General features: G+C 41.1%; 1 protein-coding gene across 1 annotated transcript in view; it reads left to right on the top strand.

The window, feature by feature from the left end:
• Nucleotides 1-19,304, top strand: part of LOC107788459 (uncharacterized) — an 84,324-nt gene extending 65,020 nt beyond the window's left edge. The window contains exon 2 of the mRNA XM_075236128.1: nucleotides 18,792-19,304. Within this exon, the coding sequence (XP_075092229.1) occupies nucleotides 18,792-19,304 (513 nt within the window). The remainder of the gene's footprint in view (nucleotides 1-18,791) is intronic.
• Nucleotides 19,305-21,460: the final 2,156 nt, after the last annotated feature.

Below are 21,460 nucleotides of genomic sequence, written 5' to 3'. Positions count from 1 at the left end.
CTTGATTTTGCATACAGCGCCCACCTAGAAAACAAGGTAATACATTTCAAGTTTTGGCATCAGACGCCCACCTGGAAAATATGGGAATACATTTCAAGTTTAGTCATCAGGTGCCCACATAGAAAAAAAGGGAATACATTTCTTGATTTTGCATACAGCGCCCACCTAGAAAACAAGGTAATACATTTCAAGTTTTGGCATCAGACGCCCACTTGGATAACAAGGGAATACATTTCAAGTTTTGGCATCTAGCGGCCACCTGGAAAACAAGGGAATACATTGTAAGTTTTGGCATCAGAAGCCCACTTGGAAAATAAGGGACTACATTGCCAGTTTCGGCATCAGGCGCTCACCTAGAAAACAAGGGAGTACATTCCAAGTTTCGGCATCAGGAGCTCACCTGGAAAACAAGGGAATACATTTCAAGTTTTGGTATCAGGCGCCCAATTGAAAAACAAGGGAATACATTTAACGATTTGGCATCAGGCGCCCACCTGGATAACAACGGAATATTTTTCATGTTTTGGCATCAGGCGCCTACCTGGATAATAAGGGAATACATTGTATGGTTTGGCATCAGGAGCCCACTTGGAAAATCAGGGACTACATTGCCAGTTTCGGCATCAAGCGCTCGCCTAGAAAACAAGGGAGTACATTCCAAGTTTCGGCATCAGGCGCTCACCTGGAAAACAAGGGAATACATTTCAAGTTTTGGCATCAGGCGCCCACATGGAAAACAAGGGAATACATTTCAAGTTTTGACATAAGGCGACCACTTGTAAAACAAGGGAATACATTTCAAGTTTTGGCATAAGGAGTCACCTGAAAAACAATGGAATACGTTTCATGGTTTGGCATCAGGCGCCCACCTGGAAAATATGGGAATACATTTCAAGTTTAGGCATCTGGTGCCCACATAGAAAAAAAGGGAATACATTTCATGATTTTGCCTACAGCGCCCACCTAGAAAACAAGGTATTACATTTCAAGTTTTTGCATCAGACGCCCACTTGGATAACAAGGGAATACATTTCAAGTTTTGGCATCAGACGCCCACCTAGAAAACAAGGGAATACATTGAAAGTTTTGTCATCAGAAGCCCACTTGGAAAATAAGGGACTACATTGCCAGTTTTGGTATCAGGCGCTCACCTAGAAAACAAGGGAGTACATTCCAAGTTTCGGCATCAGGCGCTCACCTGGAAAACAAGGGAATACATTTCAAGTTTTGGCATCAGGCGCCCACATGGAAAACAAGGGAATACATTTCAAGTTTCGACATAAGGCGACCACTTGTAAAACAAGGGAATACATTTCAAGTTTTGGCATAAGGAGTCACCTGAAAAACAAGGGAATACATTTCAAGGTTTGGCATCAGGCGCCCACCTGGAAAATATGGGAATACATTTCAAGTTTAGTCATCAGGTGCCCACATAGAAAAAAAGGGAATACATTTCTTGATTTTGCATACAGCGCCCACCTAGAAAACAAGGTAATACATTTCAAGTTTTGGCATCAGACGCCCATTTGGATAACAAGGGAATACATTTCAAGTTTTGGCATCTAGCGGCCACCTGGAAAACAAGGGAATACATTGTAAGTTTTGGCATCAGAAGCCCACTTGGAAAATAAGGGACTACATTGCCAGTTTCGGCATCAGGCGCTCACCTAGAAAACAAGGGAGTACATTCCAAGTTTCGGCATCAGGCGCTCACCTGGAAAACAAGGGAATACATTTCAAGTTTTGGCATCAGGCGCCCAATTGAAAAAGAAGGGAATACATTTCACGATTTGGCATCAGGCGCCCACCTGGATAACAAGGGAATACATTTCACGATTTGGCATCAGGCGCCCCCCTTGATAACAATGAAATATATTTCATGTTTTGGCATCAGGCCCCAACCTAGATAATAAGGGAATACATTTTAAATTTTGGCATCAGGAGCCAACTTGGATAACAAGGGAATATATTTCAAGTTTTGGCATCAGGCGCCCACCTAGGAAACAAGAGAATACATTGCAAGTTTCGGCATCAGGCGCTCACCTGGAAAACAAGGGAATACATTTCATGTTTTGGCATCAGTCGCCCACATGGAAAACAAGGGAATACAGTTCAAGTTTCGACATAAGGCGACCACTTGTAAAATAAAGGAATACATTTCAAGTTTTGGCATCAGGTGTCACCTGAAAAACAAGTGAATGCATTTCAAGGTTTGGCATCAGGCGCCCACCTGGAAAACATGGGAATACATTTCAAGTTTAGGCATCAGGTGCCCACATAGAAAAAAAGGGAATACATTTCATGATTTTGCATACAACGCCCACCTATAAAACAAGGGAATACATTTCAAGTTTTGGCATCAGATGCCCACTTGGATAACAAGGGAATACATTGCAAGTTTTGGCATCAGGCGCCCACCTGGAAAACAAGGGAATACATTTCAAGTTCTGGTATAAGGCGCCCACCAAGAAAAAAAGGCAATACATTTCAAGTTTCAGCATCAGGCGCCCACTTGGATAACAAGGGAATACATTTCAAGTTTTGGCATCTAGCGGCCACCTGGAAAACAAGGGAATACATTGTAAGTTTTGGCATCAGAAGCCCACTTGGAAAATAAGGGACTACATTGCCAGTTTCGGCATCAGGCGCTCACCTAGAAAACAAGGGAGTACATTCCAAGTTTCGGCATCAGGCGCTCACCTGGAAAACAAGGGAATACATTTCAAGTTTTGGCATCAGGCGCCCACATGGAAAACAAGGGAATATATTTCAAGTTTCGACATAAGGCGACCACTTGTAAAACAAGGGAATACATTTCAAGTTTTGGCATCAGGCGTCACCTAAAAAACAAGGGAATACATTTCAAGGTTTGGCATCAGGCGCTCACCTGGAAAACAATGGATTACATTTCAAGTTTTGGCATCAGGCGCCCAATTGGAAAACAAGGGAATACATTTCACGATTTGGCATCAGGCACCCACCTGGATAACAAGGGAATACATTTCATGTTTTGGCATCAGGCGCCCACCGAGGAAACAAGGTAATACTTTTCAAGTTTTATCATAAGGAACCCACCTAGAAAATAAGGGAATACATTGCAAGTTTTGGCATTAGGAGCCCACCTAGATAATAAGGTAATACATTGCAAGTTTCAGCATTAGCCGCCCACTTGGAAAACAAGGGAATACATTGCAAGTTTCGGCATCAGGCGTGACCTGAAAAATAAGGGAATACATTTCAAGTTTTCGTATCAGGTGCCCACCTAGAAAACATGGGAATACATTTCAAGTTTAGGCATCAGGCGCCCACATAGAAAAAAAGGGAATACATTTCATCATTTTGCATAGGGCGCTCACCTGGAAAACAAGGGAATACATTGTAAGTTTTGGCATCAGGCATCCACCTAGAAAATAAGGGAATAAATTACATGTTTTGGCATCAGGCGCCGACCTGGAAAATAAGGGAATACATTGCAAGTTTTGGCATCCGGCTCCCACATAGAAAAAAAGGGAATACATTTCAAGTTTTGGCATCAGGCACCCACCTGGAAAACAGGGGAATACATTTCATGTTTTGGCATCAGGCCCCCACCTGGATAACAAGGGAATACATTTCAAGTTTTGGCATCAGGCGCCCACCTGGATAACGAGGCAATATATTTCATGTTTTGGCACTAGGAGACCACATGGAAAACATGGGAATACATTTCATGTTTTTGCATCAGGCGCCCACCTGGATAACAAGGCAATACATTTTATGTTTTGGCATCAGGCGCTCACCTAGATATAAAGGGAATACATTTTGAGTTTTGGCATCAGGAGCCCACCTAGGAAATAAGGGAATACTTTTCAAGTTTTGGCATCAAGTGCCACCTAGAAAATAAGGGAATACATTGCAAGTTTTGTCATCGGGCGCCCACCTAGATAATAACGGAATATATTTCAAGTTTCAGCATCAGGCGCTCACCTGGAAAACAAGGGAATACATTTCAAGTTTTGGCATCAGGCGCCCAATTGAAAAAGAAGGGAATACATTTCACGATTTGGCATCAGGCGCCCACCTGGATAACAAGGGAATACATTTCACGATTTGGCATCAGGCGCCCCCCTTGATAACAATGAAATATATTTCATGTTTTGGCATCAGGCCCCAACCTAGATAATAAGGGAATACATTTTAAATTTTGGCATCAGGAGCCAACTTGGATAACAAGGGAATATATTTCAAGTTTTGGCATCAGGCGCCCACCTAGGAAACAAGGGAATACATTGCAAGTTTCGGCATCAGGCGCTCACCTGGAAAACAAGGGAATACATTTCATGTTTTGGCATCAGTCGCCCACATGGAAAACAAGGGAATACAGTTCAAGTTTCGACATAAGGCGACCACTTGTAAAATAAAGGAATACATTTCAAGTTTTGGCATCAGGTGTCACCTGAAAAACAAGGGAATGCATTTCAAGGTTTGGCATCAGGCGCCCACCTGGAAAACATGGGAATACATTTCAAGTTTAGGCATCAGGTGCCCACATAGAAAAAAAGGGAATACATTTCATGATTTTGCATACAACGCCCACCTATAAAACAAGGGAATACATTTCAAGTTTTGGCATCAGATGCCCACTTGGATAACAAGGGAATACATTGCAAGTTTTGGCATCAGGCGCCCACCTGGAAAACAAGGGAATACATTTCAAGTTCTGGTATAAGGCGCCCACCAAGAAAAAAAGGCAATACATTTCAAGTTTCGGCATCAGGCGCCCACTTGGATAACAAGGGAATACATTTCAAGTTTTGGCATCTAGCGGCCACCTGGAAAACAAGGGAATACATTGTAAGTTTTGGCATCAGAAGCCCACTTGGAAAATAAGGGACTACATTGCCAGTTTCGGCATCAGGCGCTCACCTAGAAAACAAGGGAGTACATTCCAAGTTTCGGCATCAGGCGCTCACCTGGAAAACAAGGGAATACATTTCAAGTTTTGGCATCAGGCGCCCACATGGAAAACAAGGGAATATATTTCAAGTTTCGACATAAGGCGACCACTTGTAAAACAAGGGAATACATTTCAAGTTTTGGCATCAGGCGTCACCTAAAAAACAAGGGAATACATTTCAAGGTTTGGCATCAGGCGCTCACCTGGAAAACAATGGATTACATTTCAAGTTTTGGCATCAGGCGCCCAATTGGAAAACAAGGGAATACATTTCACGATTTGGCATCAGGCACCCACCTGGATAACAAGGGAATACATTTCATGTTTTGGCATCAGGCGCCCACCGAGGAAACAAGGTAATACTTTTCAAGTTTTATCATCAGGAACCCACCTAGAAAATAAGGGAATACATTGCAAGTTTTGGCATCAGGAGCCCACCTAGATAATAAGGTAATACATTGCAAGTTTCAGCATTAGCCGCCCACTTGGAAAACAAGGGAATACATTGCAAGTTTCGGCATCAGGCGTGACCTGAAAAATAAGGGAATACATTTCAAGTTTTCGTATCAGGTGCCCACCTAGAAAACATGGGAATACATTTCAAGTTTAGGCATCAGGCGCCCACATAGAAAAAAAGGGAATACATTTCATCATTTTGCATAGGGCGCCCACCTGGAAAACAAGGGAATACATTGTAAGTTTTGGCATCAGGCATCCACCTAGAAAATAAGGGAATAAATTGCATGTTTTGGCATCAGGCGCAGACCTGGAAAATAAGGAAATACATTGCAAGTTTTGGCATCCGGCTCCCACATAGAAAAAAAGGGAATACATTTCAAGTTTTGGCATCAGGCACCCACCTGGAAAACAGGGGAATACATTTCATGTTTTGGCATCAGGCCCCCACCTGGATAACAAGGGAATACATTTCAAGTTTTGGCATCAGGCGCCCACCTGGATAACGAGGCAATATATTTCATGTTTTGGCACTAGGAGACCACATGGAAAACATGGGAATACATTTCATGTTTTTGCATCAGGCGCCCACCTGGATAACAAGGCAATACATTTTATGTTTTGGCATCAGGCGCTCACCTAGATATAAAGGGAATACATTTTGAGTTTTGGCATCAGGAGCCCACCTAGGAAATAAGGGAATACTTTTCAAGTTTTGGCATCAGGTGCCACCTAGAAAATAAGGGAATACATTGCAAGTTTTGTCATCGGGCGCCCACCTAGATAATAACGGAATACATTTCAAGTTTCAGCATTAGGCGCCCACCTGGAAAACAAGGGAATACATTGCAAGTTTCGGAATCAGGCGCCCACTTGGAAAACAAGGGAATACATTTAACGATTTGGAATCAAGCGCCCACCTGGATAACAACGGAATATTTTTCATGTTTTGGCATCAGGCGCCTAACTGGATAATAAGGGAATACATTGTATGGTTTGGCATCAGGAGCCCACTTGGAAAATCAGGGACTACATTGCCAGTTTCGGCATCAAGCGCTCACCTAGAAAACAAGGGAGTACATTCCAAGTTTCGGCATCAGGCGCTCACCTGGAAAACAAGGGAATACATTTCAAGTTTTGGCATCAGACGCCCACATGGCAAACAAGGGAATACATTTCAAGTTTTGACATAAGGCGACCACTTGTAAAACAAGGGAATACATTTCAAGTTTTGGCATAAGGAGTCACCTGAAAAACAAGGGAATACATTTCAATGTTTGGCATCAGGCGCCCACCTGGAAAATATGGGAATACATTTCAAGTTTAGGCATCAGGTGCCCACATAGAAAAAAAGGGAATACATTTCATGATTTTGCATACAACGCCCACCTAGAAAACAAGGTAATACATTTCAAGTTTTGGCATCAGACGCCCACTTGGATAACAAGGGAATACATTTCAAGTTTTGGCATCTGGCGCCCACCTGGAAACAAGGGAATACATTGCAAGTTTCGGCATCAGGCGCTCACCTGGAAAACAAGGGAATACATTTCAAGTTTTGGCATCAGGCGCCCACATGGAAAACAAGGGAATACATTGTAAGTTTTGGCATCAAAAGCCCACTTGGAAAATAAGGGACTACATTGCCAGTTTCGGCATCAGGCGCTCACCTAGAAAACAGTGGAGTACATTCCAAGTTTCGGCATCAGGCGCTCACCTGGAAAACAAGGGAATACATTTCAAGTTTTGGCATCAGGCGCCCAATTGAAAAACAAGGGAATACATTTCACGATTTGGCATTAGGCGCCCACCTGGATAACAAGGGAATACATTTCACGATTTGGCATCAGGCGCCCCCCTTGATAACAATGAAATATATTTCATGTTTTGGCATTAGGCCCCCACCTAGATAATAAGGGAATACATTTTAAATTTTGGCATCAGGAGCCAACCTGGATAACAAGGGAATACATTTCAAGTTTTGGCATCAGGCGCCCACCTAGGAAACAAGGGAATACATTGCAAGTTTCGGCATCAGGCGCTCACCTGGAAAACAAGGGAATACATTTCAAGTTTTGGCATCAGGCGCCCACATGGAAAACAAGGGAATACATTTCAAGTTTCGACATCAGGCGCCCACATGGAAAACAAGGGAATACATTTCAAGTTTCGACATAAGGCGACCACTTGTAAAACAAAGGATTACATTTCAAGTTTTGGCATCAGGTGTCACCTGAAAAACAAGGGAATACATTTCAAGGTTTGGCATCAGGCGCCCACCTGGAAAACATGGGAATACATTTCAAGTTTAGGCATCAGGTGCCCACATAGAAAAAAAGGGAATACATTTCATGAATTTGCATACAGCGCCCACCTATAAAACAAGGGAATACATTTCAAGTTTTGGCATCAGATGCCCACTTGGATAACAAGGGAATACATTGCAAGTTTTGCCATCAAGCGCCCACCTGGAAAACAAGGGAATACATTTCAAGTTCTGGCATAAGGCGCCCACCTAGAAAATAAGGCAATACATTTCAAGTTTCGGCATCAGGCGCCCACTTGGAAAACAAGGGAATACATTGCAAGTTTTGGCATCAGGCGCCCACCTAGATAATAAGGGAATACATTGCAAGTTTTAGCATTAGGCGCCCTCCTAGAAAACAAGGGAATACATTGCAAGTTTCGGCATCAGGCGCCCACTTGGAAAACAAGGGAATACATTTGAAGCTTTGGCATCAGGCGCACACATGGAAAACAAGGGAATACATTTCACGATTTGGCATCAGGCGCCCCCCTTGATAACAACGAAATATATTTCATGTTTTGGCATCAGGCGCCCACCTAGATAATAAGGGAATACATTTTAAGTTTTGGCATTAGGAGCCCACCTGGATAACAAGGGAATACATTGCAAGTTTTGGCATCAGGCGCCCACCTAGATAATAAGGTAATACATTGCAAGTTTCAGCATTAGCCGCCCACTTGGAAAACATGGGAATACATTGCAAGTTTCGGCATCAGGCGTGACCTGAAAAACAAGGGAATACATTTCAAGTTTTCGCATCAAGTTCCCACCTGGAAAACATGGGAATACATTTCAAGTTTAGGCATCAGGCGCCCACATAGAAAAAAAGGGAATATATTTCATCATTTTGCATAGGGCGCCCACCTAGAAAATAAGGTAATACATTGCAAGTTTCAGCATTAGTCGCCCACTTGGAAAACAAGGGAATACATTGCAAGTTTCGGCATCAGGCGTGACCTGAAAAACAAGGGAATACATTTCAAGTTTTCGCATCAGGTGCCCACCTGGAAAACATTGGAATACATTTCAAGTTTTGGCATCCGGCTCCCACATAGAAAAAAAGGGAATACATTTCAAGTTTTGGTATCAGGCACCCACCTGGAAAACAAGGGAATGCATTTCATGTTTTGGCTTCAGGCGCCCACCTAGATAACAAGGGAATACATTTCAAGTTTTGGCATCAGACACCCACCTGGATAACGAGGCAATATATTTCATGTTTTGGCACCAGGAGACCACCTGGAAAACAAGGGAATACATTTCATGTTTTTGCATCAAGCGCCCACCTGGATAACAAGGCAATACATTTTATGTTTTGGCATCAGGCGCTCACCTAGATAACAAGGGAATAAATTTTGAGTTTTGGCATCATGAGCCCACCTAGGAAATAAGGGAATACTTTTCAAGTTTTGGCATCAGGAGCCCACCTAGAAAATAAGGGAATACATTGCAAGTTTTGGCATCAGGCGCCCACCTAGATAATAAGGGAATACATTGCAAGTTTCAGCATTAGGCGCCCACCTGGAAAACAAGGGAATACATTGCAAGTTTCGGCATCAGGCGCCCACTTGGAAAAAAAGGGAATACATTTAACGATTTGGAATAAAGCGCCCACCTGGATAACAAAGGAATATTTTTCATGTTTTGGCATCAGGCACACACCTGGATAATAAGAGAATACATTGTATGGTTTGACATCAGGAGCCCACTTGGAAAATAAGGGACTACATTGCCAGTTTCGGCATCAGGCGCTCACCTAGAAAACAAGGGAGTACATTCCAAGTTTCGGCATCAGGCGCTCACCTGGAAAACAAGGGAATACATTTCAAGTTTTGGCATCAGGCGCCCAATTGGAAAACAAGGGAATACATTTCACGATTTGGCATCAGGCACCCACTTGGATAACAAGGGAATACATTTCACGATTTGGAATCAGGCGCCCCCCTTGATAATAACGAAAAATATTTCATGTTTTGGCATCAGGCGCCCTCCTAGATAATAAGGGAATACATTTTAAGTTTTGGCATCAGGAACCCACCTGGATAACAAGGGAATACATTTCATGTTTTGGCATCAGGCGCTCACCTAGGAAACAAGGTAATACTTTTCAAGTTTTTGCATCAGGAACCCACCTAGAAAATAAGGGAATACATTGCAAGTTTTGGCATCAGGCACCCACCTAGATAATAAGGTAATTTATTGCAAGTTTCAGCATTAGCCGCCCACTTGGAAAACAAGGGAATACATTGCAAGTTTCGGCATCAGGCGTGACCTGAAAAACAAGGGAATACATTTCAAGTTTTCGCATCAGGTGCCCACCTGGAAAACATGGTAATACATTTCAAGTTTAGGCATCAGGTGCCCACACAGAAAAAAAGGGAATACATTTCATGATTTTGTATAGGGCGCCCACCTGGAAAACAAGGGAATACATTGTAAGTTTTGACATCAGGCATCCACCTAGAAAATAAGGGAATAAATTGTATGTTTTGGCATCAGGTGCCGACTTGGAAAATAACGGAATACATTGCAAGTTTTGGCATCAGGCGCCCACATAGAAAAAAATGAATACGTTTCAAGTTTTGGCATCAGACACCCACTTGGAAAACAAGGGAATACATTTCATGTTTTGGCATCAGGCGCCCACCTGGATAACAAGGGAATACATTTCAAGTTTTAGCATCAAACGCCCACCTGGATAACGAGGCAATATATTTCATGTTTTGGCACTAGGAGAACACTTGGAAAACATAGGAATACATTTCATGTTTTTGCATCAGGCGCCCACCTGGATAACAAGGCAATACATTTTATGTTTTGGCATCAGGCGCCCACCTAGATAACAAGGGAATATATTCCGAGTTTTGATATCAGGCGCCCACCTAGGAAACAAGGGAATACTTTTCAAGTTTTGGCATCAGGAGCCCACCTAGAAAATAAGGGAATACATTGCATGTTTTGGCATCAGGCGCCCACCTAGATAATAAGGGAATACATTGCAAGTTTCAGCATTAGGCGCCCACCTGGAAAACAAGGGAATACATTGCAAGTTTCGGCATCAGGCGCCCACTTGGAAAACAAGGGAATACATTTCAAGCTTTGGCATCAGGCGCACACCTGGAAAATAAGGGAATACATTTAGCGATTTGGAATAAAGCGCCCACCTGGATAACAACGGAATATTTTTCATGTTTTGGCATCAGGCGCCCACCTGGATAATAAGGGAATACATTGTATTGTTTGGCATCAGGAGCCCACTTGGAAAATAAGGGACTACATTGCCAGTTTCGGCATCAGGCGCTCACCTAGAAAAAAGGGAATACATTCCATGTTTCGGCATCAGGCGCTCACCTAGAAAACAGGGGAATACATTTCAAGTTTTGGCATCAGGCGCCCACATGGAAAACAAGGGAATACATTTCAAGTTTCGACATAAGGCGACCACTTGTAAAACAAGGGAATACATTCCAAGTTTTGACATCAGGCGTCACCTAAAAAACAAGGGAATATATTTCAAGATTTGGCTTCAGGCGCTCACCTGGAAAACAAGGGAATACATTTCAAGTTTTGGCATCAGGCGCCCAATTGGAAAACAAGGGAATACATTTCACGATTTGGCATCAGGCACCCACCTGGATAACAAGGGAATACATTTCACGATTTGGAATCAGGCGCCCCCTTGATAACAACGAAAAATATTTCATGTTTTGGCATCAGGCGCCCACCTAGATAATAAGGGAATACATTTTAAGTTTTGGCATCAGGAGCCCACCTGGATAACAAGGGAATACATTTCATGTTTTGGCATCATGAGCCCACCTAGGAAACAAGGCAATACTTTTCAAGTTTTTGCATCAGGAACCCACCTAGAAAATAAGGGAATACATTGCAAGTTTTGGCATCAGGCACCCACCTAGATAATAAGGTAATTTATTGCAAGTTTCAGCATTAGCCGCCCACTTGGAAAACAAGGGAATACATTGCAAGTTTCGGCATCAGGAGTGACCTGAAAAACAAGGGAATACATTTCAAGTTTTCGCATCAGGTGCCCACCTGGAAAACATGGAAATACATTTCAAGTTTAGGCATCAGGTGCCCACATAGAAAAAAAGGGAATACATTTCATGATTTTGCATAGGGCGCCCACCTGGAAAACAAGGGAATACATTGTAAGTTTTGACATCAGGCATCCACCTAGAAAATAAGAGAATTAATTGCATGTTTTGGCATCAGGTGCCGACTTGGAAAATAACGGAATACATTGCAAGTTTTGGCATCAGGCGCCCACATAGAAAAAAATGAATACGTTTCAAGTTTTGGCATCAGACACCCACTTGGAAAACAAGGGAATACATTTCATGTTTTGGCATCAGGCGCCCACCTGGATAACAAGGGAATACATTTCAAGTTTTAGCATCAAACGCCCACCTGGATAACGAGGCAATATATTTCATGTTTTGGCACTAGGAGAACACTTGGAAAACATAGGAATACATTTCATGTTTTTGCATCAGGCGCCCACCTGGATAACAAGGCAATACATTTTATGTTTTGGCATCTGGCGCCCACCTAGATAACAAGGGAATATATTCCGAGTTTTGATATCAGGCGCCCACCTAGGAAACAAGGGAATATTTTTCAAGTTTTGGCATCAGGAGCCCACCTAGAAAATAAGGGAATACATTGCATGTTTTGGCATCAGGCGCCCACCTAGATAATAAGGGAATACATTGCAAGTTTCAGCATTAGGCGCCCACCTGGAAAACAAGGGAATACATTGCAAGTTTCGGCATCAGGCGCCCACTTGGAAAACAAGGGAATACATTTCAAGCTTTGGCATCAGGCGCACACCTGGAAAACAAGGGAATACATTTAGCGATTTGGAATAAAGCGCCCACCTGGATAACAACGGAATATTTTTCATGTTTTGGCATCAGGCACCCACCTGGATAATAAGGGAATACATTATATTGTTTGGCATTAGGAGCCCACTTGGAAAATAAGGGACTACATTGCCAGTTTCGGCATCAGGCGCTCACCTAGAAAAAAGGGAATACATTCCAAGTTTCGGCATCAGGCGCTCACCTAGAAAACAGGGGAATAAATTTCAAGTTTTGGCATCAGGCGCCCACATGGAAAACAAGGGAATACATTTCAAGTTTCGACATAAGGCGACCACTTGTAAAACAAGGGAATACATTTCAAGTTTTGGCATCAGGCGTCACCTAAAAAACAAGGGAATACATTTCAAGGTTTGGCATCAGGCGCTCACCTGGAAAACAAGGGAATACATTTCAAGTTTTGGCATCAGGCGCCCAATTGGAAAACAAGGGAATACATTTCACGATTTGGCATCAGGCACCCACCTGGATAACAAGGGAATACATTTCACGATTTGGAATCAGGCGCCCCCCTTGATAACAACGAAAAATATTTCATGTTTTGGCATCAGGCGCCCACCTAGATAATACGGGAATACATTTTAAGTTTTGGCATCAGGAGCCCACCTGGATAACAAGGGAATACATTTCATGTTTTGGCATCATGCGCCCACCTAAGAAACAAGGCAATACTTTTCAAGTTTTTGCATCAGGCACCCACCTAGATAATAAGGTAATTTATTGCAAGTTTCAGCATTAGCCGCCCACTTGGAAAACAAGGGAATACATTGCAAGTTTCGGCATCAGGCGTGACCTGAAAAACAAGGGAATACATTTCAAGTTTTCGCATCAGGTGCCCACCTGGAAAACATGGTAATACATTTCAAGTTTAGGCATCAGGTGCCCACATAGAAAAAAAGGGAATACATTTCATGATTTTGTATAGGGCGCCCACCTGGAAAACAAGGGAATACATTGTAAGTTTTGACATCAGGCATCCACCTAGAAAATAAGAGAATTAATTGCATGTTTTGGCATCAGGTGCCGACTTGGAAAATAACGGAATACATTGCAAGTTTTGGCATCAGGCGCCCACATAGAAAAAAATGAATACGTTTCAAGTTTTGGCATCAGACACCCACTTGGAAAACAAGGGAATACATTTCATGTTTTGGCATCAGGCGCCCACCTGGATAACAAGGGAATACATTTCAAGTTTTAGCATCAGACGCCCACCTGGATAACGGGGCAATATATTTCATGTTTTGGCACTAGGAGAACACTTGGAAAACATAGGAATACAATTCATGTTTTTGCATCAGGCGCCCACCTGGATAACAAGGCAATACATTTTATGTTTTGGCATCAGGCGCCCACCTAGATAACAAGGGAATATATTCCGAGTTTTGATATCAGTTTTGGCACCAGGCGTCACCTAAAAACAAGGGAATACATTTCAAGGTTTGGCATCTGGCGCCCACCTGGAAAACATGGGAATACATTTCAAGTTTAGGCATCAGGTGCCCACATAGAAAAAAAGGGAATACATTTCATGATTTTGCATACAGCGCCCACCTATAAAACAAGGGAATACATTTCAAGTTTTGGCATCAGATGCCCACTTGGATAACAAGGGAATACATTGCAAGTTTTGGCATCAGGCGCCCACCTGGAAAACAAGGGAATACATTTCAAGTTCTGGCATAAGGCGCCCACCTAGAAAATAAGGCAATACATTTCAAGTTTCGGCATCAGGCGCCCACTTGGAAAACAAGGGAATACATTGCAAGTTTTGGCATCAGGCGCCCACCTAGATAATAAGGGAATACATTGCAAGTTTTAGCATTAGGCGCCCTCCTAGAAAACAAGGGAATACATTGCAAGTTTCGGCATCAGGCGCCCACTTGGAAAACAAGGGAATACATTTGAAGCTTTGGCATCAGGCGCACACATGGAAAACAAGAGAATATATTTCAAGTTTTGGCATCAGGCGTGACCTGAAAAATAAGGGAATACATTTCAAGTTTTCGCATCAGGCGCCCACCTTGAAAATATGGGAATACATTTCAAGTTTAGGCATCAGGCGCCCATATAGAAAAAAAGGGAATAAATTTCATGATTTTGCATAAGGCGCCCACCTGGAAAACAAGGGAATACATTTCATGTTTTGGCATCAGACGCCCACTTGGACAACAAGGGAATACATTGCAAGTTTTGGCATGTGGCGCCCACCTGAAAACAAGGGAATACATTGTAAGTTTTGGCATCAGGCGTCCACCTGGAAAATAAGGGAATACATTGCATGTTTTGGCATCAGGTGCTGACCTGGAAAATAAGGGAATACATTGCTAGTTTTGGCATCCGGCGCCCACCAGAAAAACAAGGGGATACATTTCAAGTTTTGGCATCAGGCGCCCACTTGGAAAACAAGGGATTATATTTCATGTTTTGGCATCAGACACCCACCTGCATAACAAGGGAATGCAGAACTAGGGGGAGGCATCAGGCGCCCACCTAGATAACGAGGCAATATATTTCATGTTTTGGCACTAGGAGGCCACCTGGAAAACATGGTAATACATTTCAAGTTTTGGCATCAGGCGCCCACCTGGATAACAAGGCAATACATTTCATGTTTTGGCATCAGGCGCCCACCTGGATAACAAGGGAATACATTTAAAGTTTTGGCATCAAGCGCCCTCCTTGGAAACAAGGGAATACATTTCAAGATTTGGCATCAGGAGCCCACCTAGAAAATAAGGGAATACATTGCAAGTTTTGGCATCAGACACCCACCTAGATAACAAGGGAATACATTGCAAGTTTTGGCACAAGGCGACCACTTGGAAAAGAAGATAATAGATTTCAAGTTTTGGCATCAGGCGCCTACTTGGATAACAAGGGAATACATTCAAGTTTCGGCATCAGGCGATCACTTGGAAACAAGGGAATATATTTCAAGTTTTGGCATCAGGCGCCCACTTGGAAAATAAGGGAATATATTTCAAGTTTGGCATCAGACGCCCACCTGGAGATCAATGAAATATATTTCATGTTTTGGCATCAGGCGCCCACCTAGATAAAAAGGGAATAAATTTCAAGTTTTTGCATCAGGCGCCCACCTGGAAACAAGGGAATACATTTCAAGTTTTGGCATCAGGAGCCCACCTAGAAAACAAGGGAATACATTGCATGTTTTAGCATCAGGCGCCCACCTGGATAACAACGGAATATATTTTAAGTTTTGAGATCAGGCGCCCACCTGGGAAACAAGGGAATACATTGCAAATTTTGGCATCAGTCGCCTACTTGGATAACAACGGAATATATTTCAGGTTTTGGCATCAGGCGCCCACCTAAATAACAAGGGAATACATTGCAAGTTTTGTCATCATGAGCCCACCTGGAAAATAAGGGAATATATTGCAAGTTTCGGCATCACGCGCTCACCTGGGAAATAAGGGAATACATTGCAAGTTTTGGCATCAGGCACCCACCTGGATAACAAGGGAATACATTGCAAGTTTTGGCATAAGGCGACCACTTGGAAAAGAAGATAATAGTTTTCAAGTTTTGGCATCAGGCGCCTACTTGGATAACAAGGGAATACATTGCAAGTTTCGGCATCAGGCGACCACCTGGAAAACAAGGGAATACATTTAAAGTTTTGGCATAAGGCACCCACCTAGAAAACAAGGCAATACATTTCAACATTTGGCAACAGGCGCCCACCTAGAAAATAAGGTAATACATTTCAAGTTTCGGCATACGGCGACCACTTGGCAAATAAAGGAATACATTTCAAGTTTTGTCATCAGGCGCCCACCTGGAAAACATGGGAATACATTTCAAGTTTATGGATCAGGCGCCCGCATAGAAAAAAAGAGAATACATTTCATGATTTTGCATAAGGCGCCCACCTGGAAAAAAGGGAATACATTTCTAGTTTTGGCATCAGACGCCCACTTTGATAACAAGGGAATACATTTCAAGCTTCGGCATCAGGCACACACCTGGAAAACAAGGAAATACATTTCAAGTTTTGGCATCAGGCACCCACTTGGAAAATAAGGGAATACATTGAATGTTTTTGCATAAGGCGACGACCTGGAAAATAAGGGAATACATTGCAGTTTTTGGCATCAGGCACCCACCAGGAAAACAAGGGAATACATCTCATGATTTTGCATACGGCGCACACCTGAAAAACAAGGGAATACATTTCAAGTTTTGGCATCAGACGCCCACTTGGATAACAAGGGAATACATTACAAGTTTTGGCATCTCGCGCCCACCGAGAAAACAATGGAATACATTGTAAGTTTTACCTAAAAAATAAGGTAATACATTTCAAGTTTTGGCATCAGGCGCCGACCTAGAAAATAAGGAAATACATTGCAAGTTTTGGCATCAGGTTCCCACCAATAAAACAAAAGAATACATTCCAAGTTTTGGCATCAGGCGCCCACCTGGAAAATAAGGGAATACATTTCATGTTTTGGCATCAGGCGCCCACCTAGATAACAAGGGAATACATTTAAAGTTTTTGCATCAGACGCCCACCTGGAAAACAAGGGAATACATTTCTAGTTTCGGCATAAGGCGCCCACCTAGAAAACAAGGCAATACATTTCAAGTTTCGGTATCAGGCGCCCACTTGGAAAACAAGGGATACATTTCAAGCTTTAGCATAAGGTGACAACTTGGAAAACAAGGGAATACATTTCAAGTTTTGGCATCAGGCGTGACCTGAAAAACAAGGGAATACATTTCAAGTTTTCGCATCAGGCGCCCACTTGGAAAGCATGGGAATACATTTCAAGTTTAGGCATGAGGCGCTCACATAGAAAAAAAGGGAATACATTTCATGATTTTGCATAGGGCGCCCACCTGGAAAACAAGGGAATACATTTCAAGTTTTGGCATCAGACGCCCACTTGGAAAACAAGGGAATACATTTCAAGCTTCGGCATCAGGCGCACACCTGGAAAACAAGGGAATACATTTCATGATTTGGCATCAGGAGCACACCTGGAAGCAAACCAAGAACATAGCAACACCTTCGTCCCTAGAATGATTCGATGGGATGAGATATTATCGAAAGATGAATTCCGTTTTGAAGCCATAACTCAACCAAAATATGAACCAGAAAGTTCATATATCGAACAAGTTATTCAACATCCTATAGGTGCAGTAGACTTAAAAAAATTTAAGATCTAACTCTTTAAGCGAAGCCTCTTCTAGTAGAAGAATGTCCTTCAGCAGACCTTCTTCTTTCAAACCCCTTGAGGGAAATAGTAAAAGTTGTAAAAGCGATAAAAGCGACGAAGAGTTAATCGAAGAACTTGATAGAAAAATAAAAAGAGTAGATTTTAACAAAACTGTTCCTAAAGTAATCTATCAAAAGGGACCCTTCATTCATAAAAGTCCATCCGCTGAAACAATTGATAGACTCGGAACCCTTAAAGAAGAAAATAATTTCAAAACAGACTGGAAAAGTCTAAATGCTCAGTGGGAACACCCTGATAATAACATTAAAAGAGAATGGTACGTATATACCTATTCTTTTGACCAAAGAAGAACTTTTAGAAATAAATGGATTAAGGACTTAAAAATACTTAGATGTGATATTGAATTTTTTAAATGGTTCGAATTAACAGGACATATTCCAAATCAAAAGGAATCTTTACAAATGATTATCAATAAATGGTATGCCAAAAATAAAGGTATAATAGAGGCCACCATTCCACCATTAGATGAAATCATAATACCCGTTCAAAATGAGGTAGTCACAGCTTCCCCTTTTAAAAGAGAAAGTACCTACCTTGACAAAGAACCAACAAACAAAGATCTAAACAAACTAATTGTCCAAAATAACTACACAAATAACCTTTTACATGTTGTATCTAATCAGCTAAAAGATACCAACAAGATAGCAACCCCTACTAGAACGATGGTAGCATCCACATTTGAAACACATCCTACTATCAAAATCCTTGAATTTTCTAAATAAATATTCCCTCAATTAAGCGGAAAATTTGATTTTACAAATGAACTTCTAGAAAAAATAGAAGAACAACATAAAACAAAACTAAGTATCTCAAAGTCTAATACAGAACAAGCTAGTACTAGAAAAAATAAAACCGTTGAACTCCATAAACTGCAAACACAGTTAACTTCATTAAATAACAAATATGAAATTCTGTTAAAGGAAGAAACCATCCCTGACAGGGAAACTAAACTAAAGATGATAGAAAGAGCTTCTAAAGAGCTTGTAGATTCTATAAATAAATTAAAACCTTCACTCACTCTAAAACCTATCTCTACCACTACTCCTGAAGTAAGTAGATTAATGAATGATCCTCGACACCCTAATAAAAAGAATTATTACAAAAGAACATCATTTCCAGACGTTCAGTTCGAACAAGATATCTATCTATCCCACTACAGTCACGATGGAACTGGAATTTCCGAATGGAATATTGATGGTTTAGCTGAAAGCCAAATCTACAAAAAGCTTCATAAAATAGGAATTTCCGTAACAGCATACAAAATGAAAAATGCGTCAGATAAACACGCAGCAACCTTAATAGTATCAGGTTTTACTGGTACATTAAAGAATTGGTGTGATAATTACCTTTCCGAAGAAAATAGGAATCAAATCCTGAATGCCAAAGCAGTAATAATTGTTGTAAAAACTGAAAATAATACTCAAATAGCATAGCAAGAATCTAAAGAAGACGCTACTGCAACTTTAATCTACTGTATAGCCAAACATTTTATTGGTGAACCAAAATTATTTCAGGATAGAAGTCTTGAACTTCTAAATAATCTTAGCTGCCCAAAATTAACAGACTTTAGGTGGTATAAAGATATGTTCATAGAAAAGGTAATGGTTAGAGAAGACTGCAATAAACCTTTCTGGAATGAAAGATTTATTAGTGGATTACCCAGATTATTTGCCGAAAAGGTAAGAACTAAAACTAGAGATAGGTTTAATGGTCAAATTCCATATAACAATCTTACGTATGGAGACTTAATAAGTTTTATCAATGTTACCTGTTTAGACTTACGTACAGACCTAAAACTTAAAAGTCTTATTAAAAATGATAAACTACAACAAAGCTGAGCTTGGTAGTTTTTGCCAGAAAAGGCGTCCGCATCATCCTCTTATCTATCACAATTAGACCCTTATTCTACTGACAGGCAACATTTCATCTCTTCTAAATGCACAGTACCAATGAACAGTACCAATGAACAGTACCCAGTGTACAGTAAAAACGCATGAATAGTGCCCCCGAAAATTCTGGGCAGTTAAAGGACGAACAACACGTTTGTTTTTCATTTTTTTGAGTTTCAAACTCGGATTTTGGGCGATTTTGAGGTGTTCTTCACGATTTCAACTCAAGTAAGTGTCCTATACTCGAAAGTGTTTATATTACATAAATCCATGGTTATTTTCATCGTTTAATTCGGATTTAAATGGAAGAAATCAAGATTTTTGCAAAATCTTCCAAAAATGAAAATTTTAGATTTAGAGGTCGAGTTGTTATCAGAGTTTGATAAAATTTGTATGGGTGAACTCGTAGTTGAATGGGTTATCGGATTTTGTAAGTTTCGTCGGAATTCGAGATGTGGGCCCCACGAGCGATTTTGAGTTAAATTTCGGATTTTGTTGGAAAATTAGTATTTCCATATGGAATTAATTCGTACGATTTATATTGAATATATTGAATTATTATGACCAGATTTGAAGCATCGAACAAATTCGCGAGGCAAAAGCTTGTTGGAATTTTGAATTGGTTGCAAAGCGAGGTAAGTGTTTGGTCTAACCTTAGCTCGAGGGATTAGGAGTTGTGTCTTAATTGCTACATGTTAATTGTAGAGTACGACGTATAGGCATGGTGACGAGTATCTATATGTTGGTGTCAAGCATGTCCGTGAGTCTTGTATTATAATTGTTATGACTCTGTTGTGGTTTATTGCACTTCATATGTTATTATCACCATTGTTCCCTTGCCAGGATGTTTGTTTGATATTATTGTTGCCTTGCCAGGATGTTTTTTTTGATAGTATTGTTCCCTTGCCGGGATGTTGTTGAAATATTATTGTTCCCTTGCCGGAAAGTTGTTATATTGCTCTTGTTCCCTTGTCGGGATTCCATGTGATTATTGTTGGCTTGTAACTGGGAGCGGGTTGTACGCCTACCACAAAATATATAATGAAATGGGAGAGGGTGGTACTCCTACCACAAGATATATAATGAAATGGGAGTGGGTGGTACGCCTACCACAAGACATAATGAAATGGGAGCGGGTGGTATGCCTACTACGAGATACATGAAATGGGAGCGGGTGGCACGCCTGCCACGAGATACATGAAATGGGATCGGGTTGCACGCCTGCAACAAGATTTGAAAAGAAAGTGAAATATTCTTTTGTTTCCCTTATTCTTGTTAGTGATTGGATTTTGATTCCTTTATAATTTTCTTGATATTCTATTTTTACTTTTTTTTATATATGTTCAATACTCCAAATTTCAACAATTGTTACATTTTTTTTAACTCAATTGATTTCTCAACTAAATTTTCCTTATACCGTTTGAGGTTGTACTTTACAAAAAAAGGAATTTCTACTATGTTTTGATTTATTGATTTCTTGTATTAAAGGTGAAGGATTCATTCGATATTGTACTCTAATTGAAAAGGGTATCTTCTTTATCAAATGATTTCTAAAAATAACTTCATATTTTCTTGTTGATTTCCTAATTGGGTTGGAAGTTGTACTCTACTTTATGTTAAGTGAATGAGGCGTCACAAGGTGACATTTACTCGAAAGAATTATATTCGAAAGATGCTTATTTGAAAGATATTTTATTTAA

The sequence above is a fragment of the Nicotiana tabacum genome, chromosome 18 (assembly GCF_000715075.1).
Source record: "Nicotiana tabacum cultivar K326 chromosome 18, ASM71507v2, whole genome shotgun sequence".
Classification (NCBI taxonomy): domain Eukaryota; kingdom Viridiplantae; phylum Streptophyta; class Magnoliopsida; order Solanales; family Solanaceae; genus Nicotiana; species Nicotiana tabacum.
Note: the sequence above shows the minus strand (reverse complement) of the source record. Positions and strands in the feature narration are given on the sequence as shown.